We start from the raw sequence: 23,614 nt of genomic DNA, 5'->3' as shown, positions 1-23,614 counted from the left end.
TAAATATATAATTCTAAATGACATTTCATATTTATATATCAAGGGTGAAAGTTACCTGCAAGCTATTATTAAGCAAGTCAAAGTCACTGTATCGCCTCACAATCTGCAAAAAAGAAAGACACAGTTCAGGAAACATTACTTTTTCCATTAGCATTTTACTCTTCAAAATCTCATCAAAGAAAAGTAATTCCCTTTTACCATTTTTTCTTCTTTTAATCACTTTTGTACAACTGCTGGATTTACGTCATCTTGCCAGAGAGCAAGCATAGAAGAGTTTTTAATCACATCTTGACCACAACAAAAATGTGTTTCTAAACATTAAAAAAACACCTTAAAAAAATACTTGTGAGCAAAGTTGCCTGCAAACAAAGCATTTTTGGCATATTAGATTCGACAACTTTTCACAGTCATCTTCATAACTACTTCTAGGTGTCACTGGTCACGTACCAGCAAGGCTCTGATTTTAGCACTAAGGAAGGCAAACTGACATTTGAGATTTAAAAATTATAGCCATACCAACACACAGTAGTAACACGACAGGCATTTTTCCTACAATATTCACAATAGCAGCACACACCATGCTTCTGTAGCTGGCAGCAATACTGTTTTTCTCTTAGTTTTTGACCAAAAGTATTCAGGCACTTCATGTTCTCAATTCCAAACCAACATTTCTCTCTCCAGCTCCAATTAAAAAAGCTAGGAAGAGACAACTCTCAAACTCTTCCTAAAAAGGCATCCTGGTTATATGAACCACAGTTTAAGAAATTACCTGCCAACTGTTTTCTGCTGAAACTCCTCTCTGAACACGGATTATGTATTCCTAATAAAAGGAAAAAGTTATTAGAAATGAGAACTAATGAGCTGAAGAAAGTTATTAGGTACTTCTCCAAATGTGATCACTATCCGATTAGGAAACATTCAGAAACAGAAAGTTCAGATCGACATTTGAAGCACCTAGGTGACAGTCAGAGCCGGGTTACTCAGTCCTGTCACTAGCAGCTGTCTCTTTCTGCTTCACAGAGTAGAACAAAGGGATGTCCAAGAGCTTGCGGACCTATGAAGCACCTGAAAGGTTTTGTATAATTAAAGAAAAAGCAAGCGCATACTCAACGCACACCTCTACCAACAACAGCTGAAGAAACCCCTCCTCACCTCACCCCCAATATCTAACACATAGCCCCCAGGAATTACCGCCACCATCATAATGGAATAAAATGCCAGTAAATACCCACAGCTGCCCAACCTCTAGTTATTTTTGTACAAGAAAGGTTACCACAAAAGCTTTGGAGTATGCTTGAGTAACTAGAACGTATCAGTTTTTCATGATGATAATTCTTCATTTATAATGCAAGCTTCATGTTAATTATGTCTATATTAACCATGCAGATACATCTAAATCTCAGTTGAGCCGCTTCCATATTTTAAGAATTAACAATTTTCCCACCACAACTAAATTCATGAAGCACAATTCTTTTCAGTCTTTTCATTTCAAGCTCCACTGCACCATTTATAGATTAACAGCTGGTCAATACAGCAATATCTTTATTTGAAATTTATCTAATTATCACAAGAATAGATACCAAGTATCTTGTACTCCTGCTCAGACATACTTCAAGGAAGCCACACTTTTGTTTACCCCTACTTTAGGTTTGACAACAGCTCTAAAAATACTTCTGACATTTCAAAGATCATGAAGGAGGCAAGTCCCTTCCCTGGAAAGCCTGTAATCTTTGTTCTAGATATTGTTAAATTAGCAAGGAAATAAAATTGATCTGGGCTGAGTGTAGTAACAGATCCTTCCTTTACCATTTGCATACACAGAGCTCTACAAATGCAGCAATTAAAGTCTTATTAGACAGATAATTCCCTGGCCACGTGATTTACATTGAAAAACATGAAAATGGAGAGCCAAAAAGTAAGGTGCTGTCTGAGAAAACGCCACTCCCAACACCGAGGAGAGTGGGAGAGTACCCAGAGTCAGAAGAGGGGGAAGAAGCCACACAGGGACCTACGCTTTTACACTTTCCTTCCAGTTGTATCAGTCTGACGTAGAAGGGGCGTACATCCCCAACACCTCTTAAGCACATTGATCTTCTCTGCAGTGCACGGCCAGGGCTGGCAGGACCCACCACCGACGCTCAGAGCACCGCTAAATCCCCCACGCTGCCTCACCCAACGCGCTCAGTCACACCGCACACCTGCAGCTACAGAATTCAATGTGAGAACCAGAAATTCTAAACCAAATACAAATTCAAGCCACAGCTCACAGCATTTCTAAGCTGGAACGTGCAAAAAGCTCTTTGCCTTTGCGCCAAGCGATGTGTGAGTACCCCCCGTCACCGCCGGCAGTGCAGCATGCATCACAGGGTAAATCTTTTGTTATTCAACTCGCATGACTTTGTTCACCCAGGTACAAACTTTCAACTGTATTTTATGTCACGGGCTGAATAATCTTTCAATTTCAAACACCACTTGATTTTGTTGAACTGCTGACATCAATAGGAGTCTCACATAAACAAAAGGGACAGATCAGAGCGTTGTGCACAATTTCTTCAGATATTAACATCAATGCTGCATTCCAAATTATCAGGAATAGACAATAATGAAATAACAGCAAATAAACAAAGGCATTTCCAGCTCCTTGCGTTTATATCCCAAATTTGTCCATTCTGTGACAGTAACTCTATCTGGCATGTACCAGACATATGCATACTGACTAGGTAATTCAATTAATTGAGTGTTTGATCCATGAAGTATTATAAATTCAGCTTCACAGTTCAAAATACACAACAGGTATTTATTAGTAACTTCTTTCAGGTACTGTGAAGCACCTTCTGGTTTTTTTAGTTGCCTTCAGAACCACAGAGAACTAATTTTATTTCAAATGAAAAGAAATTAAAAGCTTGTACAATGAAAAACATAAACACTGGATGCAAACTAAGCGGGGCATATCAGAGAATCCCTCCATAGAATTAAATTCTCACTTAACATTTACCACCATGAAAAATAAGAAGCGTAAATCAAGAATTGTGACCGTTCCAGACAAGAGGCAAAAGCAGCACTTATCAGATGGCACTACCTTGTGTGTTCAACATTAACTAATCCAGAATTCATTTACTGAAGTTTCTTTCCAAAGCACAATGCTGCTCAGACAAAAATGCTATTCCGTTTCCTAAAATTCACTTAAAATATTCTTTATTATCAACAGCTGGCAAATACCTGTAGCAATTTTGAACCATCTAGCCTTGAGAACAAATTCAAGACTAGTAAGCATGAAATCCAAACTGATTTAAAACATTTCATATCCCAGCAGCTTAGACGGAAATGAGAGAAGACCAAGATGTCACAAACTAAAACACATAACTATTACGTTGGATTTAATGTGCCTATTTTCAGAAAGTCAGCCTGACATGCTACCTCCATATTCTCTTCTCTTACCCATTTGAAATCACAATTAAGGTATTTTTCGGCAAAACAAGAAGCCCAAATCCTCATAAACCGTAACAAAAATCCACAGAGCTGACTGCAATTCAACTAGTGTAATTATGTTTGGAAACTGCGCGGCAGAAACCAATTAAAGGGACACCTGGAAACCCAGATTCACCACTAATGTGTCTTTTCCTGGTTTGTTGTCTTTGCTGCATTTTGTGAAGTAGGAAGAGACTATTTCACACACAGCCAAAAAATTGTGGCAACTGCTTATTCAGCAAGTTGCAATGGAACATTGGCCATTTCTCTGAAAAACCACGTCACTAATGACTCACCGTGTTCAGTCATTCATCTTTTCTAGGATTTTGAAAGCAGCAGAGTTATTGCTCAATCCCTTGTAGCACTTACTCTTTATTCAGCAATTAACCTTTTCTATTGTACCCCAAGAAAATGCTCTCGGGCAGGCAGAACACACAAATTCATTAGACAACCATCAAAGCATCTTATTGCATACAACCACTCTGATGAATACGACAGTCGTCTCTTCTGGAGAGCCTAGCGGTAAACGAGTCAGGGCTCAGAGCCCATTCTCACAGTAAGATTATATTAAGGAAAAAATATATATATATTTGGGCCACAACTATTTTTTCCACATACACTCAAGCATTTGCCCATCCGGTACTGCTGTGGCACTAATTGGGCTCGCTCTTTATGTCATGGGGTTCATCACCTGAAAGAAGAGAGCATCACTCTTCAGAGGTGGTTGTTAGTTCTGTCTGTATGGAAAAGGTAAGACCCCACCATGCTCTGTCAGCCTAAATGGTCTTCTGGGTTTTTTCCCCAAAAAAGTTGATAACAAGACCGAAAGTCAACGAACAGCTGTAGTAGAAAGGCCAGGACAAGAAATACAATCCCATTCCTAATATCTGCCATGGCTACACGTAAACAGCAGACCACAGTGTGCTGAATTTTAGTGAGAAGTTGATACTTCCTATTGCCTCCACACGGCAGCAAGCTTGTCTTGGGATTATAATTAGCACCGCTGATATACGCTTCCCATAGGACCAAAGAAGAGCTTTCAACTCTTCAAGGAGAAGGCCTGAATGTGCAAAAGCCTTTATTACTCTCCCAAATTCTGTTTTGTCCAGGGAAAAAGATCTGAATTACAACAGTTTTTTTCTGAGGCATCCAGATTTGATAGTGGGACTGAAACTCTGCCCGTAGGAAACAGAATCATTGCTGTTTCGCTGCATCTTCCAACACAGGAAAACAGAACGGAAAAGGCTTCAGAAAGGGCGAGCAATTACCAGAGTTCACGCCTGCCGTCGATTTTAGAGATCACCAACCAGGCTCTGCTAGATCTAAGTCAGCTACACTCACGCAGAAATTCCCATGGTGTCTTTCACTCCCACGCAAATGGCTCAAAATCTTTCCCGTGCCTCAGTTTACCAAACAACTTCAAAGAAGCCCTAACAGCTGCCACTTGGCAAAGGAGAGACAACCTCCCGCTACTGATTTTGCCCACAGGCAGCAAGCTCACTGGCATCAACTACATAGGAACCACCACCAAGACAGGCTGTAAAACCATTCCAAGGACAGCACACCCCCCCCGAGCCCCTCCAACCCACCACCACCCACCCCCCCGGTAAGGTTTGTAAATCCACTGCTCTTCCTATCAATCCCGCCAAGCCAGCTCCTACCACAACCTTGATATTCCAGCAGCCGTTCAATATACATCTATAAAGGTGCTGAGCAAAGTGGTGCTACCTATGGGATCATTCCCTGGCTGCTCTGATTAGTCAAGAAAGCAGAAACCAGTGCCGGGAGGAGGAGGAGGAGGAGGTCAGGACCAGGGAAAGCCATATGCCCCCAGTTGCACACTGTTGTTTCCTAAAATCTTCCTACCGCTACAGAGTGCCGCATAGAGTTTCTGGAAAAGAGTATTTTCCAAATATCCACATGGATCAGCGACAACCATGCTGCATTTCTCCAGTCCTTTGCCAGTAATAGTTTCACAATCACTGCCTAGGATTAACGTTATCCTGAACTTACCCATTTTCATGCAGAGCCAACATTTAGGTGTTTTTTCCCCCAAAATTCACCAAGATTACTCCCTGGTATGCCTACACTTGTTAGAACATCAGCAGCTCAGAGCTACTCAGATAATTTTGTTAGCATTCCTAGGTGAAAGTTACACAGCAAAGCAAGTCCAAATGTTTAACAATTGCTGTTTATCATCTTTCCTAGTTTTGGAAACAGAAAGCAAACAGGCTTTTGCAGAGACAAAACAGGAAAGAACAAGTGGTGAATTTAGAGATTCATATAAAAAACCATAGAGAATCTCACCAATATTGGGTAATACATTCTGTTTTCCCGAGAAAATAGTCTTCAAATTTCTGGCTCAGGATAGTCAGTCTATTCTTCCACAGATTTCTGCTGTACATCTGTTTAATCCACCAGGCTTGAAAAGCCAACCATTATAAAGATCCAGGTCACCTTGAGGTCACATCAACTAAAAGTTTGAAAGGGCTTTATTTTATAAGCATTAAAGAGAGGAAAGCCTAATTAAGGATGAATACAATCCCTGCTTAAGTAGGCTGGATTGGAACAATTTCTAGTAAGAAGCTCTTTTAAGTGTTTATTTAGAAAATCTCCCATGTGAAAAGCAGCAACCAAATCAGGAAAGCTGCTCAGACCCAGGGACCTCCTCGCTACAGGGCACGGTACTTATTTGCTATCACACAACCTGCCACTAAGCCCATCTGAGGTACAAGCAGCAACAGCAGCGTTCACCTACATTTTAAACAATGCTCGTGTTTGTCTGGGGACATTACACAGCTCCACACACATATGCAGCTCCATACACCCTGTATCACCGGTGTAGTAACAAGTAAGCCACTCGACAAGTGAAAGCTATGAAGTAGGACAACTGCAGAAAAATAAATAGGACACACATTTACATGTAATGAAACTTGCTGAACAAGAAAAGCTCTGGAGACAAGATAAATACCAGCTTTTCAGTACCCAGCATCACCATGGCCTTCACCACAACAGCAAAATACTCGGTGTTTTTCAGGAAATACTCAGTAGCCAATAACAATATTCTAATTACACTGCAAGATCTCTAAGGCAATGGCTTTACAACAGTATGATACGGCAACTAACATGTTCGCTGCAATCTTCTCAAGGGCTACAAACGCAATACTAACGTACTAAGTTCACCAGTGGAAACCCGTAAGGTTGGGATATCTGAAATAAGGTGTGATGAAACCACTATCTTTTCTGAGCTCAAGCTGGGGGGCGGGAGGCAGAGGTGTGAGGCAGTCAAGCTTACTTACTAATTCCAGTGGAGAAACTGCATTTCCAAAACCTCAACAAGTGAACTCTGATAGTTCCCCATCTAAAGCACCTCTAAAAGTAACTTTATCACTTCTTTTTGCCCCAAAGCGAAGGCAACCTTGCAGAGATTTAATTCCTTATAAAGCAGATGTGCAAAGTCTTTTACAAGCTTTTAACATAAATCCTCCAGTTCTAAAAACATATGGCTCCATTTTTGTATCACAGAACAATATAGGAAAAACATAAATGCTTTTTCAATATTTTTCTAATCTAACAGCTATGTGTCAACATTCATCATTGCTTAAGGAAAATGAAAAACTCTGAAAGTATGTTACAAGAGGGATTTATTTCAGCTGTTCATTTCCAAATGCCTTTAAGATAACAATGTACTGTAGCAAAATTGGCCGTTTCACTACTTCAATTTCAACATTAAATGCATGCAAAAGGAAATCACTTCAGATAAAGAATTAAGGAATGTTCGCAAATGTATGTATAACTTGCTAGTGGTTTTACTGCTGTAAAGTGCTCTAAAGCTTGTACATACAGATGTGCGATTCTTATTAAGGAATAGGTCTAGATTATTGTGGAAGAAAATAGCACCCTATTTTAATGCTTAGAAAGAAAGCCACTTTTAAATAGGGAATATACAGATGAATATACTATGAAGCAAGTTGAATAGCCAAAAATTTGTTAAAGCTTTAGTGCTGAAAATGCCTCGGTTGTCAGAACACATTTGGCATTGAGATGAGACACCTGCAAATGGCTTAATATAACGGATGCAATTCTGCTCCTATCATTCAAGGAATGCGATGGCAACAAAACAACTTCATTTTCTGCAAAACGGTTGGTACACACACCTACCAAGAGCACAACCATGCCTGTGAAAAGGGTGCCCAGCACACTCCTGGAAGTTACACAGTTTCTCTTCCTACCGAGTGCTAGCGGTTGAATCATACAGCAAGAGACAAAATGAAGCTGACAGGGTTTGCTCGTGTCATTTCAAAGCTATGAAGTGAGGTACCACTGGAATGCGCCTGCAACACAAATTTATTTGGCTTTCAAAATGAAAAGGACTCCATAAATGCATATGAGTAATTCTATAGCGCAGTAAGTGCACATTCCAACAAAACTCAAAGACTGCTTGTAACACACTTAACTGGGGAAACAACTTTTGTAAAAATGAAAAGGCACCATTCTCACCTTCAATTATCAATGGAAATAAACACACGGAAAGAAAACCTCAGCTGACAATTTCTTGGTTGCAACAGAAAAGCACGGAGACTATGTACCAGCTGAGATGTACTGACTCAAGTAAGAACGTCTGAGCTCTTCTGACTTGAAAGAAACATGAAGAGCTTGTGAGCATGTCAGAAAACTTTGCAGTTGATTTCCTAACAATCTAAAACCCACATCTGCTAGGGGATTGACATGTGCTTACTAAGCAAGAACTGTAAACCCTCAAAAGTACATTTTAAATACTAGCTTTCTCCTTTCCTGGGTTTCTGGAGAATTCAGTTAGGTATGTAGTAGTTTCGGGGTTTGCTTTCGGTTTTGTTTTTTTTTCAGTTGCACCTTCATCCCCAGGAAACAGAAACTCAGCCTCTGCCAAGTACAGCCCGCAATTCAATTTACTTTACTTCAATTAACTTTACACTTACCCAGACTGTTGTAGTAAATTGAAATTAACAGAAGCTGCTTTGAACAACAGACAAGCAAACTATTCATTTGACACAAGCTTTGGTCTTCTGAGTGGTATTTCACTGTGTCTACAGAGCTTTTCCTAAAATTCTTCACTTTTTCCCTAGCTGGTTGTTCAGAAGACTGGCTATTTTCAGCACCCATGGGAGGCTGACATTATTACTAGTTCAGCTGCCATGTTAAAGCTGCACCTAACCTGGGCCTAAATCATCTTCATGTGAATGCTTTTATAAGCAATGATGTAGAGGAAAAAGAATTATAAATGCAAGTTTAAAGCAATTCTTGCAACAGTAAGCAGCATTATAAAATCTTAATACATACTGCTGACAAAAGAATAGAAAATTTATTCATGAATGCCTTTGTATTTCAGCTTTAGAACAAGTCTAACATGTGGAGACCTAGTTCTCCTCACATTAGTTTTGGGATGAAGAACTGTATAGATCTACAGCTTTTGAAGATAATGCTTTGAGGTGGAATGAGGAACAAATGCAAAAAAGCGTTCAGTTAATGACAACCTACTTCTTCACATCTATAATATAACAAAGTAAAACCCAGTCTTAACTCCCCGCCAAAAGCAATTCAACCCTTATTTCTTAAGGGGGGCTCCATTTAGGCACCTCTTCAAACACACAGATCTATTTGTGTGGCTTATTTAAGCCAAATAAAAGGAAAGTTGAAATCAGGGACAGCATCACCCACCAATAAACAAATTATTCAGATACCAGGGACATAAGATGAAGCATCCAAAATGACAAAATATCCAGTCTGCGTCAAATAAGAAACCAAGTCTCTGTTATGGCTTCCTGTATTTTCTTATCCCACACCGCCTCTATATAAACCATCTGTGCTACGCGCGCTTCGAGCCATCTTTCAACTATCAACAGGGCTTCTGCAGTAAAACAAACAATTACTAATAGATATATCTTAGAGACAGATTTTAAATCAAAAGGCACAGTGCTCCAGCGTTCTGTTATTAACCAAAGATCAGAACAAATCAGTAGAGAATTTTTTCTGAACACCCATTAGTAACAGTATACAGAGATGAAAGACAGAGCAGGGGGAGCAACATTTGCTATCACACTCACCCAGACAAGACAACACACACACACAGAGTCTGGTTCGAGAAACTACTTCCAAGTGCTTGTTCTAAAAGAATTTTGTGACTTTTTTTTTTTTTACTCTTAACAAGAATCACGCAAACCAAAGAAAAAACCACAAAAAGCTATTGTCATTTGCACTAGCAAAAAAGTATGGTAAGGCACGATGCAACAAGAACAGACCTGTGAGCTGGGCTGCAAACTGGGGAGTGTTCGGAGTTGTACAGCTGCTCACTGGACTTGGCACACGCGCCCCTCAGCTACTGTAACAGGTGAAAAGTACCAGGCTTGCCAGAAAATAAACCTCATTAATTTTATTTAGAAGAGGAGGTGCAACAGTTGAGAGAGCCATTGCCTGACAGGTTCACAAGATCTTCTGGACAATTTCTCATACATAGCTTGTGTTCGGAAGGCTGGAACACCAGTTAAGGCGAGTTCCTCACACAAAACACACTTCTTAAGCGTGGATTACTTATAGGAAAAGTATTTAATAAGAACAGTTTACAGATTAGTTGTATATGCTGTGGCAAGCCTACAATTATCGTTATTTGGGGTTAAGGGTATTCACCAGATGCGAGGATGCGGGAAGAGGGATCCACGCCGCGGGAACCGGAGCGTGGAGGGGGCAGCAGGAACCCTGCTCCCCATTCCCAACAGGCTCCCTGCTGGCGTACCTGCTGCTGAGCCGCCTCTGGCCTCCTCTTTAGCCCAGCATCCCCGCTCTGGGCCACAGCGGGAATCAGAAAGGCCAGGCAGGTCTCCCCCCGGCTCACACCATAAACACACCTGGTTTCTAAAGCGGAAAATCACTGCAAACAGGAGATGATGAAACTGGGATGTCGCCGCAGTTCTTACGGCGGCAGCGTGCGTGTGCCCCGGGCATCCCAGAGGGGTTAACCGGTGCCACAAGCCCGGCGGGTCCCGCCCCGCCGCCCGCAGCACGGCCGTGCCCCCGGTGCCCCCGCAGCGCTGCGGCCCCGCGCAGGGCGCGGCGGGACCCGGGCGGCCGCGGCCGGCGCAGACGGAACTTCCCCGCAGCTGCCGAGCCGGGGCGGACAGAGCCCCTCGGCCCCCAGCGCCGTGACAGACCCGGCGAACGGGAATCACCGTGGCTGCCGGGCGGGACGGCGCCAGGCCTGGCTGGGCGCGGGCCCCAGGCCGCCCCGCCGCCCCCCGGGCAGGCTGCGGGCCACCCCGCCGCGGGCGGGAGCAGCGGGGCCGCGCACCCCCGGCTGCTGCGGGAGGCCGGGCGCCGGCGGCGCAGCCGCATCCCCGCCGGAGGGGTGGCCCGGGCGGCTGCTGAGGGCCCGGCCCCGCCGTCTGGCTCCACGCCTCGCCCTCGCCCCCCGCCCCGCCGCCGCGCCAGCCGCCCCCGGTCCCCGCACGGCCCCCGCCCGCCCCGGCGCCCTCCGCGCCTCCCGCTGCCCCGGCCTCGCTGCGGCCCCGCGTCCCCCGGGCGCCTCCCGCCCTGCGCCCCCCGGCACGCGGCTCCCCCCGCCCCGGCACCGGCCGCTCCCGCCGCCCGCCGCGGCCCGGCCTGCCCGGCTCACCGTGTGGGAGTGCAGGCTCTGGCTCGCCTCGATCTGCGCTGTCAGCGGCACCGTGTCGTCCAGCAGCACCTTGCCGGCCGGCGGCTTCTCCATGAAGGCCATCCCGGGGCGGGGAGCGGGAACCCGGCGCCGCCAACCTGCTTCCCGGGGCTGCTCCCGGCGCGGCCGCCGCTGTCAACACGGCACCGCCGCGCCGCCGGGCCTTAGCGCCGCCGACCGACCGACCGCCGCCGACCGCCAGGGGGCGCCGCGCCGCGCCCGCCGCCCGCACGCGCGGCTGCTCGCGGCAGGCCCGGCCCGGCGGCTCCCCCACCCCGCGGCGGGGCCGGGCCCGGGGCGCGCCCGCACGGGCGGCGGGGGGCTGGGGGCTGGGGGGCCGGCCCCGGGACACCGCTGCGGGGGGGCGGGGGGCGGCTTAGGAGGGCGGGCGCGCCTGCTGCCCCCCACCGCGGGGAGCGGGGAGCTAAAACATCGTAAAGTCGTTACAGCGGCACTACGGAGCAGCAGCCGGTAGCGTCTCAATTTGCAAATTTTAAGGGTTTTTGGTGGTTGATTGTTTTTCCTTTTTTTTTTGGGGGGGGGGTGGTGTTGCAAACCGCAGGTTTCAAACTGTCAGACTGGGCTCCACAGCGCAACTCCAACTGCAGCGGCGCAGAGAACCCTCCGCACGCCCCGGCGTCCGGGGACCTGCCGAACGGCCCCGGCTGCGCCCCGTTCCCACCCGGTACCGGGACCCCCCCCGGCCGGCAGCCTCAGCCTCCTCCCCAGCAGCCACGGCGGGAGCAGCTGCCGCCGGCCGGGCGGGGACCGGGCAGCAGGGGAGGAGCTGCGCTTTGTTCGGCGGGTAGGCAGTGCCCCTGGGTGGGAAGGGGAAGGGGGAAAGGGAAGGGGGAAAGGGAAAGGGAGGGGGATGGGGAAAGGGATGGGGAAAGGGAAAGGGAGGGGGGTGGGGAAAGGGATGGGGGATGGGGAAAGGGAAAGGGAGGGGGATGGGGAAAGGGATGGGGAAAGGGAAAGGGAGGGGGGTGGGGAAAGGGATGGGGAAAGGGAAAGGGAAAGGGATGGGGTTGGGGAAAGGGATGGGGTTGGGGAAAGGGATGGGGTTGGGGAAAGGGATGGGGTTGGGGAAAGGGATGGGGTTGGGGAAAGGGATGGGGTTGGGGAAAGGGATGGGGTTGGGGAAAGGGATGGGGAAAGGGAAGGGGATGGGGAAAGGGAAGGGGATGGGGAAAGGGAAGGGGATGGGGAAAGGGAAAGGGATGGGGAAAGGGAAAGGGATGGGGAAAGGGATGGGGAAAGGGAAAGGGATGGGGAAAGGGAAGGGGATGGGGAAAGGGAAGGGGATGGGGAAAGGGAAAGGGATGGGGAAAGGGAAGGGGATGGGGAAAGGGAAGGGGATGGGGAAAGGGAAGGGGATGGGGAAAGGGAAGGGGATGGGGAAAGGGAAGGGGATGGGGAAAGGGAAGGGGATGGGGAAAGGGATGGGGAAAGGGAAGGGGATGGGGAAAGGGATGGGGAAAGGGATGGGGATGGGGAAAGGGAAGGGGATGGGGAAAGGGAAAAGGATGGGGAAAGGGATGGGGAAAGGGAAAAGGATGGGGAAAGGGATGGGGAAAGGGATGGGGAAAGGGAAGCTCTTGCCAGGCACTGGTTCCCTGTTGCAAACTCGCCAAACCCCACCGAGGGCATTTCGAAGTCAAACATCCTAAATATCACCCCTGCTCCAAGCAGCTGTAGTCAACACCTGGGGTTTGCTGTTACAGCACAGCTGCACGTAACCACGAGACATCGCGCCCAGACAACTAACTGTTCAGGTTTTGTCACAGCTTGAGGACAAACTGCTGTTTCATAGCAAACAACTTCCGAGGTTATTTGCAGTCGAGAAAAGGTACAAATGCACTTCTGTTGCTGCAGGCCAGAGGGAGTTTTTTGCCAGAAAACTCTATGAGCCACCAACTGGAGACAGCCTGTACTTTTACTCCTGATTGTCCCCATCATTCCTGGAGAAAAGTTTTAGTGCATACTAATCTGTCTGTACTGAAATAATTAAATCTGCATGATTTACTAATGAATTACCCAAAACCTACTTTACCAGCAACCAAGGTACTTTCAGTGGGCAAAGGGGAGTACATGTTCACACAGTCAAGTAAGCTGAGAGAAGCCATGTAGTTCATATCATTCACCCCTGTTTCCCTCACCATCAGGAGCACAAGGTCACCAAGTATTAGTGACAATATGGCTTTTAAAAAAGCCTCCACTCCGCTTCTGGGAGGCAAGTTTTAGAGGCGTTTATCATTAGAGGTAACTTGCTTGTTTATAATCAGGTCTTGGAAGGCATCTAAAGAATTTGAAAGTACTGCGAGAGCCACATCACCAGCTTAATCAGAGTATATTGCTTATGTGAAGGCTGGTTACCACTTATTCACAGAGCTAAGGAAGGTTTTACTAGCTACAACATTGCAAAAGAGCATGCTGCAGCAGCAGCTAGAGCCGCCAGGGATAACAACAGATCTCACAGAACACTTGTGTCAGCACCTCCACTTCTGTTCTCTTGTTAAACACAGTTGTCTCCTCCCTCCGGTGCTTTCGAGCAATACAACTACTTTGTGAAGAGGGAACAAGTTTTAACTGAAGGTAGCCAGTGTGGACTGAGATTTTGCTGAAAAGAGCAGCCTCAGTGTAAGCCCTGCCACACAACTTCCCACTGCAGCTGAGCAAAGGCTTGTCTAAACATGCTGCTTTTGCCACTGTAAGCGCCTAGTTCCGTTGGTTTCATCTTAGCGATATACATGGGAAAACAAAAAGCTCTAAATTTAAGGCAGTTCTATCAAAATTAAATTCACACACAGTCTTTGAAACATTTCGGAGGTTTTTTTGTTGCAAATTTACTGGATTAAGTCATGTCACAATAAAAGACGGAGTCAAAACCAAGTGTACATTTCTGGCCTTTAAAGTAGCACAGGATCAACAGCTGTCTGACACCATGACTTTCACCATCCCTTCCATAACAGTCTTTCCACTTTCATTGACTTTACATGATACTGAAATGTGTGCAATAGAACCCTTCAGTCGTTTAACTTCTGCTGCAGCTGTGACTTCTTCACCAGTATACAAAGGAGCTGGAAATCTGATCTCCTGAGAAAGAAATACGCATCCTTGACCGGGCATTTTAGTACCCAGAACTGCAGAAATAAGTCCATTGATCAGAACTCCATGTACAATAGTTCTCCCAAACCTAGATTTCTTTGCAAAATCTTCATTTAAATGTAAAGGGTTTGTGTCACCTGTTAAATAAGAAAAAGTAACAACATCATTCTGTGTAAAAGCTTTGGTTAGTTCAGCTTTGTCTCCAACTTTTACATGTAAACTCTGAAGTATGGGACGTCCCAGCAGCGAGCTGATAAACGTTAGCTTCGTCAAGGCTCTTTGTCGGAAATCCCTTCCAGAAATTCCACGCCTGAAGGGCTGCAACATCTCAAGCAACTTCTGCTTTGTACAACCACACCAACAACCGCATTCAGTCCAAGACCAGTTCTCTACTGTTGCCAGATAATGCAAGAAGAAATGGAGATGTCTAGTTTGGGGAGGGAAGAAAAAAAAAAACAACAGAAAACAAAGCAAGAAACTAAAGCATTAAAAAAAACCCAAACAAAACACCATTGAATGCATTCAAGCTGAAAAACTTAACATTTCCCTTTTACACAAAAGATTAAAAACTTAGAGCTATGCCTAAGCAGTTTTTTGTGTAGCCATGGCTTCAGAGACAAAGAATTCTTAGAACGCATTTTATCGAGCTGCATCCTCTGGAAAAAAAATAAGCTCTAGAAGTGCATGTTCATGCATGCATTTTTAAACGAGGTCAGTCAACAGTGACTATTAGAAAAGGAAGAAATGGGTCAGGGAAAATTAAAGATTGGACCAAGATGTGGGCCAAGAACGAAACTGTCCAGAAACAATTTTCTTGCAGATGTATTAGTGAGATCAGGGCTTCTCACTGGAACGAAGCCATAAGGTAATGAGACAGCCACTACTGGCACATTTTACAAGGTTCATTGTAAGACGAGAATTCCTTAAACACAGGCCTCCACACCTGCACTGAGAAGCATTCTGCTCCCAAACCAGGAAGTTTTTGCACCTAGGCCACCTTTCTGTGAAGGGGCAGCGTGCTCAGCTAGCCAGAGAACCTTAGAGCGAGAGCTGACGTTTGGGGGAAGCCATCCAGCCCCCACAGGGCTTTACCTGCAGCACGCGAAAGGCACACCTCCTGTTCTGGTAGTAGCCCAGCAGCGTTAGAGCACTCCACAGCTTGACAAGGCCGCTAAGCAACAAGAAAACAAAATATATTAATAAAATTTGTTTTTCTCAGTTTTCCTGCTGCATAAATATCTTAAATAAAAAATGCTACATAAAGAGTAATGAAACCTTAACTGAGTTTAACAGTGGGTAATTTCACCCAAAAGTTCTAGTAGCAACACCATGCCCTGAAGGGTTATTGCAATGACTGCAGTCTCTTGTCACAGAGATACGTACTGTAACCTTTTCAAGTTCACTTTACTGGTCCTGTTCTCGTTCTCTGCGTGTTTAAGCTCCTTCTTCCCCTAAATCATCTGCAGTCATCTCCGCCATTTCAATACAGTAACCATTCTCATCTCTACTACACAAAGAGATATTAAAGACATGTTTCAATAGTGCTTAGTTCCTGTCAGACCATTCTGTTTAGGAATATACGTATCGATATACATATATGTATCCTGATATACATCAGGAACAATGTACCGATGCATGCAGGTTACCAATTCGTAGTGAATTTTTATTTATTTCCTGCATGCTGTACACAGACTTCTGCAAGTTAGGCTTAATTCCTCAAAGACCATCCTTAGCTTAGGAGTTCTGTTTTCTTGTGAAAAATACTCCCAGGGCAGCATCCGAAGCACACACCTACAGCTCCGTACCTGCTAATAACTCGTAATACGGCAGACAGAGTTTTTTCCTCATACATTAAGACATCAACAGGCAAAGCTGCTCCAACCTGGGAAAAAATACGTGACTTGGTAAGTACCACCCTACGCTCCTATTTCATAAGCAAATGATTTCACCCCCGGATTGTCAAAAGGAGTTACAGTTCCGCCCCAGCCCCACAGGCCCCTCTGCTGCGCCGCCCGGCGTCACAGCGCAGCCCCCCTCGGGCGAGCCCCGCGCTCCGCCTCGGGCGGGACAAGCGGGGACCCGCGGCGCTGGCACCGGCCGGGCGGCACCGGAGCCGGGCGCGGACAGGGGGTCCCCGCCGCGCCGCCGCCCCCCGGCCACGACCCTCCCCGCCGCCCCCCCTTCGCTGCCGGCCCGAAACGCGGCGGAGAGCAGGGAGCGGGGCGGGCTGAGGCGGATCGCTCCGCCGGGACCCCCGCCGGCCCCGCCGCCCCAGCGCCGGCCAGACACCGCCCCGCCCCGCGGCGGGCTGGCTGCGGCGGGCACCGTCCCCGCAACACCGACCGCAGGGCCCAGCGCGGCGCCGCCGGCCGCGGCCCACCTCTCCGTGCAGCTCCCGCAGCGCCGACACCACCAGCTGCTTGAACTGCGCGACGCTCGGCCGGGCCCCGCCGTCCGGCAGCTCCCTGCGGGGAAGCAGAGCAGAGGGCGGGCTGGGGGTGCGCGGCGGCGGGGGGCGGCCGCGGGCGGGGGGGGACACACGCTCGCTCGCTCACAGGCGGACGCGCAGGTAGTGGTGCTCGGCCGCGCTCCGCAGCACCCGCCGCTCGAAGGCGGCCGCCGGCGGCTCGGCCCGCGCCATCCACTCCCCCGCCGGCACCGATGGCGGCGCGGCACGGCCCGGCCTCCTACGGCGGCCCCGCGGGGTCAGCGCCGGCACGCCCCGCCCCGCCCCGCCCCGGCCGCCCTCGGGGCCGGCCCCGCTGCGCCGTTGGGCCGTGCCGGGGCAGCGGGCTCGGCACCGGGCAGGGGAAGCGGCGCCGGCGGGGGGAACAGCCGGCCTGCCTCGGGCTGAGCGGGGCGACGGGCAGCCTGCGGGGCTGCAGCTGGGCTCTGGGACGCGGTGGGGAAGGGTGACGTCGCCAAGTGCTCGCTTTTAGCTTCGGAAAGACAAATCCCGGTGGTCCCCGGTAGCCACGCCGCCGGAGGGGGGCGAGCGGAGGCGCGCCTCCGCTCCCCCCGTGCACAGACGCGGCCCCGGTTACGGACACGGCGGACGGGGGGAGGGGGGCTGGCTTGACGTCCCGGCTGGGCGACACACCGCAGTGGCAGTACCGTGTAGCTGATGGCAAGAGGGGTGTGAAATAAAGCCCTTAGAGAGAAACTGCAGAGAGGATGGAACCGTCTTCGCTCTGCCAAAAAGATGAAACCGCATCCTCGGCATAAGAACTTTACCGAATCTTACTCCTTTCTTTTAAAGGTTTACCCAGGAATTAATACTGAGCCCAGCAGGGCAGCACTGCAGTACCCCAACACCCGGCTGTGCCCGAGCCCAGCTCACAAGAGACCATCTGCCTTTACCAAGCTGCTCAGTCCGTGCAAAGACACTTCAGCTCAAGGTGTTTTCCCCGTTCAGACTCGGGGGTTTCTCTCTGCCCCACGGGGAGCCCGGCCTCCTCTGGCCCCGGTGCACGGGAAGCTCCGGACCCGAGCAGCAGCACACGGGCCACCGGCCGGGCCATCTCCCTCCTCCCCAGGCACTGACCTGTCTTCAGCTCCCCGCTGCCCCCGTGGCACAAAGCCTGGGGCCAATGGCATGGTGCCAGCTAAAGCCCTTGGTGCTTTTGAAGAGGCAGTCGTAAGAAAACAGCGGCGTATCTCAGAAAAGCCTCCCCCAGAGGTTACGACGCTCCTGCCTCAGACAGATAATCGTAAGCATTCAGCAGAGATACTTTACAACTGTTAAAAAAAAAATAAAAAAAATTTAGTGCTGGAAGATTTCACGCGCCCCCAAGCGGTCCATTCCAATGTCTTCCAGATCTTTTCAATGCTTCCACAGCTTCCCTGCGGTAGCTTACACCCTGGTTTTAGCCCTGTCCTAATCAACATGGTATCGTTCCTCCCATTGCTCGAATCCGCCCCCAGGCCCCCCAGGCCTTCTTTCCATAGAAAAAAAAAAAATCCCATTTTTTTTTCCTTATCCTTCTGCAAAATGTAACATTTTCTAGATACTTATCACACTGCTGCTCTCTGGTCCCTTCAGGCGTCAACATCTTCCTTGAGTTAAAGCGCCCAAGGCTGAAGCACTGCATTCGGGCACAGCCCTGCTGGTGTTTAGCACCACAACCCATCTCGGCTACTCTCCCAGGCCAATTTAAACACTGCACATAAAATACTAAATGTTTAAAAATAAAACTTCAGCAAAAGCAAATACCGAGTATTTGAACAAGCGATTTCACATGTGCCAAAGCAATTTTCTTTCCAAATTGTTAGTCAGGTTAAAAAAAGGCAGCTTGCCCCACAAAGTTCAGTAACTGTAAGCACAGGCCAGCAAGAGACCTTCAGGAATACTGTGTTTCTCCTAGGAACCGAGAACCAGTTAGCACAGTTCTTGAACAATAAATCAGTTCTACAATAATTTGGCAGACACATCAGAGCAGCCAGTTTTATTGGGAGCAATAATATCTACAGAAACCGGTATTATTTTTAAGATATTAGTAAAATTTCATCACCAAACAGCAAAACTTGGTGGTCGGGTAACGTATAAATCTCTTTTGGTTATTGCAATAGGGCGAGTGCTGTTCTCCGTAAGGCTCTGATAACACAAGCAACAGTAACTCAGGCACTCCGATAAATCTAGTTTGTTAGCTGCTGTGAAGTCCACTCCTGATGTAAGTAAGCACTGGGGGGGGTTGTGTCAGCTGCAGTCAGTCAATAAAGAGCACACACAGGATTGTACAGGAAGGCTGGACACAACATTCAGTTTTTTATTAACCAAAAGTGAAGCTGAACCCCAGAGTGGTTTAATTTGTTAAAACCGTATGTTTATATGGCAGGTATTTTTCTTTCCTGTTCAACACTACAGTGCAAGAACCAAACTTCGCAGCTGTTCATCCTTTGAGAATTAAGTACTAAATGTAAAATGAATTAAAATAAGGGTCCCTCAATGAATCAATTAAAAAAAAACATTTAACTAAAAAGAACAGACCAATTTTAAGAACTATCTTATATTAAATTCTCCCAAGTGAAAGACCTTTAAAAGCACTTGGAGCCTTGAGGTAGCAACTTTATGCAGAATTTAATTCCCCTTCTGCCCCACAAAGCAGAGGAAAATTAGTAGCGCATTATTAGCTCCAGCCAGCTAAGCGGAGTTGAGTGTTCTCCTGTGAGGTTAGTGACTTTCTCTTGCATCTTGAAATAGCAGTGTAGTGCTGCAGACTGCCAGGAGGAAATCCACAAGGAAGGCCTCTTGAAATAAAATACATGGTTTGAAAAAAGTGGAAATAATCAGCAATAAGCATAACAACAAAAATTATCTGGAGTGAAAAAAATCAAATTGTTTGTATTTTGGCAAGACTGTTTTTACAAATACATGTCAGTAACACGCGTCTGCTTTCAGCCAACAGAAAAAAAAGGATGGAAGTGACATTCAAAGGGGTTTCGGATTTTTGCCCTCTGCAAAATTGCACTTTGTTTTTAAAAGTTCTGTTTAAAAGTTTTAAGTTTTGCACTTTTGCTCCTAAAAAGACAACACATTTGCCCTTTTTTTGTTCTTTTACATTGTGAAACCTGTGCTGTGACATTAAACAGAAATACCATATATGCCAGGATATTTGACCACTGAAAGCTCCTCTCACTGACTTCACAACAATCACAAGCAGGGAATCACAAACAAGAGACTTTTCTTCCTCTGTGTCTCAAAGACACTGTCCTCTTTGCCCACTTTGCTGCTGAGTTCTTTTATTAAAAACTAGATCTCTCTCTACTGCCAATTTCAGAGACTCCACAGCAGGTTTACTGAACACTGAGGAGTAACAACAAAAACCTTGCGTTCTCCACAACAACTGCAATGAACAGTCCTAGCGAAAAGGAATGACCCGGGACAAAGGCGCAGGCAGACCTTTACAAACAGGCGCCTCGCATCACTCCCGGCCGTGGTGTCGCCACTTACAGGCTTTTTGATTTTGCTCATTGCTGGTCCTCTAATCAGATACCTGGCAATGTCGAGTATCTTACTACAAGCTTCTCTCACTGTCTTCATGCTCATAAATTGTACGGAACAGGTTAGTTAAACCAGACCAAACTAATCAGGCACATTGCAAATTATAGCTTTTAAACGGATGAGCCTTCTTTTACAGGCTCATTCTTTTTCAGCTCAAGGTCAGGTTGCCTCCCTACACCACAGAAGGATGCCACACGGATCCTGGAGGCAGGATGGCATTGCCCAGTCTGCCTTTGCTTCAGGGAGTCTAGAGAAAGGTAAAACTTCACAAGTTTATTCTTGCTTGTATGGGATCCCAATCTTTTGATTTTATGTTGTCATCCTTTCCTTTGACTTCTAGAAGCCATCAAATCCTCCCTTCCAGGCAGAATTACCTTAATAATCTAACATCAGCCTTGCCTCGTTTTTTGGTTAAGCTTCAGAGCAATTGTTGTTCACATATGCTGAGGTATAGAATCCTGTCCTGCCGAGCATTCAAAGGCTGTAAGAACCAGAATCCATCTGTAAGGCCACCCAACCTGCCAGGCTCCTCTGGATAAAGGAGAGGATATTCTGCCTGAGAGCAACAAAGGCCAGCTGATGATAACTCACAGCAAGTTTCTCTTTAGTTCACATGACAGTTTAGGCAGCACAGAAACTCATACTGGTATGGAGACCAGTTTATGTCTGGTTCACAGGACAGTCCCGAGCTGGCTTCAGAAAGACTCGTCTTGGAGCCCAAAGTATCTTAAAAGTTTTCAATACAAGGACCTGATGAGTGTGGGGGTTTTTTCCATTTTCTTGGGTTGTGTTTGTTGGTTTGGTTTTGAGTTTGCTTTTAATTTTTTGGTTGGTGTTTGTTTGGGTTTTTTTTAATTCTGTGATCAAAAGAATGATTTTGTCTTTGGTGTTAAACCTTGGAAGCATGAATGAGAAGTAGGTGCTGCTTCTTCAGCTGCAATTTACAACAAAAAACCAGCCCCGTAAATTAAGGGAAATTCACTGTTCTAAAACACATGCAGTTAGAACAGCCACTAGACATCACAACCAGGACTTTAATAATATGGAAACACCTAGTTCAGTGGTGTCCATTACAAATCATTTGCATTTATATAAAAATATTACTCCAATTACAGTAACTGGACAACAGCCATTCAAACTTATCAAGTTTCCATCTTACTTATATTGCAGGAACTGGGAGGAGCTCATCCATTTAGGGAAAAAAACATGTCCAGAAGTCCACTCAGAGTTGCAGCTAGGCATCTCGTGCCTCAGAGACATGTCCACTGTGATAACTAGAAGCAGGAATTCAACATTAGCATCCTTCTAGTCTTGCTCACATGGCCATGAATAAAAAGAGCAGGTTCTGTTATACTAGCATCCACAATTAGAATTTTAAAACCCCATAAAACACCAGTAAGTTTTGCATGAGCTGCAAAGAATGCAAATTCAAAGGGTCAACTAGCTTTATTACCTACAAATTCAATGCCTTAATATAAATATTCTGTTTGTACACCATAAAAATGTCCTTCTTATGGTCTGATTCTTCTTTAGATAATACTCTGATAAAATCTCAGCAGTATGCCAATTAAAGTCATTAAAGCTATAGAAATAGAATCTACCTAATAAATGCTGCAAATTTAACAGTTATTTTAGATAAACATCATTAGCTTAGTTATCACCTAAACCAGAAGACTCCTCAAACACACCAACTGCGTAGTTAGCAAAGACATTTGCTTTACAAAGCCAAATGTTGCCAACTTTTGAAAAGTTTAGCAAATCAACATGGTATTTGGAAGCATCCAAGTGTCTAATGAAGTTAGAATACTGTGAAATGTTAGGACTGGAGGGAGCTCCTGTAAACAAGTACAGAAGTAGTCTTCATTTAAATTACAAAACATTCACCTCCTTAAAAAGCTTTAAAACTGACCCAGTCAACAACAGTGCCCTGGGAAATCTAGCAGTATAAAGGATCTCTGTAAGCAAGAGAAGGTCATATATTGTGATCTCGCCACAATAGAATGTACTCAGTGTGAGGAACAAGGAGCAAATTTGGGGAGATGACAATTATGACACCTTCAGGCCATGTGATCTGAACCACTGCACTTTTTTTGGGCAGCATAGAGTAAAACAATTTTCTTTGCTGCTCAGAAAATACTTAAAACACAGTAATGCTTCATCTTCTGCATTTTGTTGCTAAGCAGACTCTCCCATGTCCCCAGCTTGGTTTACTTGAAGAGCTATAGTACCTGCCACTTGCAGCAGGTGGAAGAAAACTTCAGTGCCACCTTATTAATTGGCTCCATTGATATTTTAACTTCAAACCCTGATGCTGCGATTAAAAGCAAATTTGACACTGTATATGGAAAGCATCAGATGAAGGTAATAAGCCTATAAAAGACTCATATTCCACGGGTTGCCTCTGCAGAACAGGCAACCTCCCACTACAGAGTCTGATCTGAAAATTTATCCCAATAGTAACACCAGAAGGAAGGAGGCTTCTATATCTTGCACACTTTGGGTTTCGTATCAGGCACTTGAACTGTTGGACAGATGCCATTCTGAACCAAGTAAGTGAACATAGGGTTAGAATCATCTTTAATCTAGGTCTAATAATGAAGTATCAGCAGCAAAGTGGAGGCAGGGAGTGAGCAATCCATCTGTGCTGAGACTTGTTTATGGTTTCTAAAATGCCCAAGAAGACAGCAGCAGTAACTGTTCTGTAGTGTCCATTTTCCTTGTGAGTTGTGTTGCTGACAGGAGGCTTTTCTGTGTCTTGAACTAAGGCGGCATTCAGGTACCCTGTGCCTAATTCCCTGGATCCAACAGGTCCATGCTAGAGCCAAACATTGCCACCAGCTGCTCCTCATAATGTGTTATATTCCTCTTCATAATGTCCATGCAGGGTCCAAGCAACCTCTCAAATGCTTGCACATCCATGACTGCAAAGGAACAGAGGTGAAAACAAGATAATTTTTCAAAAAAGACACCACATGCCAATTTATTTTTTGAACTCGGAACACAAACCTCCAGTCCAAGCCATTCAGGTTTCAGGCTTCAACAGAAACCAGAGAAGCAGAAATAATTTCTGATTTCCCTCTGTACTTTTATTTGGAGAAACAAGGTTAATGAAATACACACCTGACTTTTCAAGGATAAACACAGAAGCCAAATATACAACACACTGGCCTCAAAAGATCACCTGAAAGCTGCATGTAACAAGCTGCAAACAAAGTGATGCCACTTGCCCCTTCAAAAAGTACAGGTCACACAAGCAGAAAAAACAGAAACCGCTGGAAGGAAGCACTGGTGCTTCTCAAACTTCAATGTGGAGATCCACACTGGCCCATGCTCCTAGCTTCTTGTGGCTGACT

At 46.3% G+C, this 23,614-nt stretch overlaps 4 protein-coding genes and 1 long non-coding RNA gene across 15 annotated transcripts in view; 1 reads left to right on the top strand and 4 right to left on the bottom strand.

Annotated features, from left to right (window-relative positions):
* PXK (PX domain containing serine/threonine kinase like) overlaps positions 1–11,338 on the bottom strand; it is a 36,946-nt gene extending 25,608 nt beyond the window's left edge. For 5 of the 10 annotated variants that reach the window (XM_037384133.1, XM_037384135.1, XM_037384137.1 and 2 more), the window contains exons 1-3: positions 11,114–11,338; positions 770–820; positions 56–103 (exon numbers count right to left, since the gene is read on the bottom strand). In XM_037384133.1, coding sequence (XP_037240030.1) covers positions 56–103; positions 770–820; positions 11,114–11,215 — 201 coding nt within the window. In that variant the 5' untranslated portion in view covers positions 11,216–11,338. Of the gene's footprint in view, positions 1–55; positions 104–769; positions 821–10,349; positions 10,432–11,113 lie in introns of those variants that run through there. The other 5 variants (XM_037384130.1, XM_037384131.1, XM_037384134.1 and 2 more) reach the window with 2 other exon arrangements.
* A 176-nt stretch (positions 11,339–11,514) lies between these two features.
* On the top strand, positions 11,515–13,861 carry LOC119146462. Its single transcript, XR_005103746.1, has 3 exons — positions 11,515–11,623; positions 11,744–11,957; positions 12,845–13,861. It is a non-coding gene; the product is annotated as an uncharacterized LOC119146462 (long non-coding RNA).
* Positions 13,862–13,968: 107 nt separating this feature from the next.
* Positions 13,969–14,619, bottom strand: HTD2 (hydroxyacyl-thioester dehydratase type 2). Its single transcript, XM_037384148.1, has one exon. It carries the CDS (start codon positions 14,585–14,587, stop codon positions 14,078–14,080), a length of 510 nt encoding a protein of 169 aa, XP_037240045.1. The 5' UTR covers positions 14,588–14,619; the 3' UTR covers positions 13,969–14,077.
* RPP14 (ribonuclease P/MRP subunit p14) lies at positions 13,974–16,949 on the bottom strand. The gene is made up of 5 exons (XM_037384149.1): positions 16,816–16,949; positions 16,641–16,725; positions 16,066–16,142; positions 15,353–15,431; positions 13,974–14,687 (listed from the first exon to the last, which is right to left on the bottom strand). The coding sequence occupies exons 1-5, from the start codon at positions 16,899–16,901 to the stop codon at positions 14,631–14,633; spliced, it is 384 nt and encodes a 127-aa protein (XP_037240046.1). The 5' UTR covers positions 16,902–16,949; the 3' UTR covers positions 13,974–14,630.
* Positions 16,950–18,692: 1,743 nt separating this feature from the next.
* The window catches only part of PRKAR2A (protein kinase cAMP-dependent type II regulatory subunit alpha), a 68,898-nt gene continuing 63,976 nt past the window's right edge, over positions 18,693–23,614 (bottom strand). For both annotated transcript variants that reach the window (XM_037382869.1, XM_037382870.1), the window contains one exon: positions 18,693–23,182. In XM_037382869.1, the coding sequence (XP_037238766.1) occupies positions 23,049–23,182 (134 nt within the window). In that variant the 3' untranslated portion in view covers positions 18,693–23,048. The remainder of the gene's footprint in view (positions 23,183–23,614) is intronic.

This window comes from Falco rusticolus, chromosome 4 (assembly GCF_015220075.1).
Source record: "Falco rusticolus isolate bFalRus1 chromosome 4, bFalRus1.pri, whole genome shotgun sequence".
In the NCBI taxonomy this organism is placed as follows: domain Eukaryota; kingdom Metazoa; phylum Chordata; class Aves; order Falconiformes; family Falconidae; genus Falco; species Falco rusticolus.
Note: the sequence above shows the minus strand (reverse complement) of the source record. Positions and strands in the feature narration are given on the sequence as shown.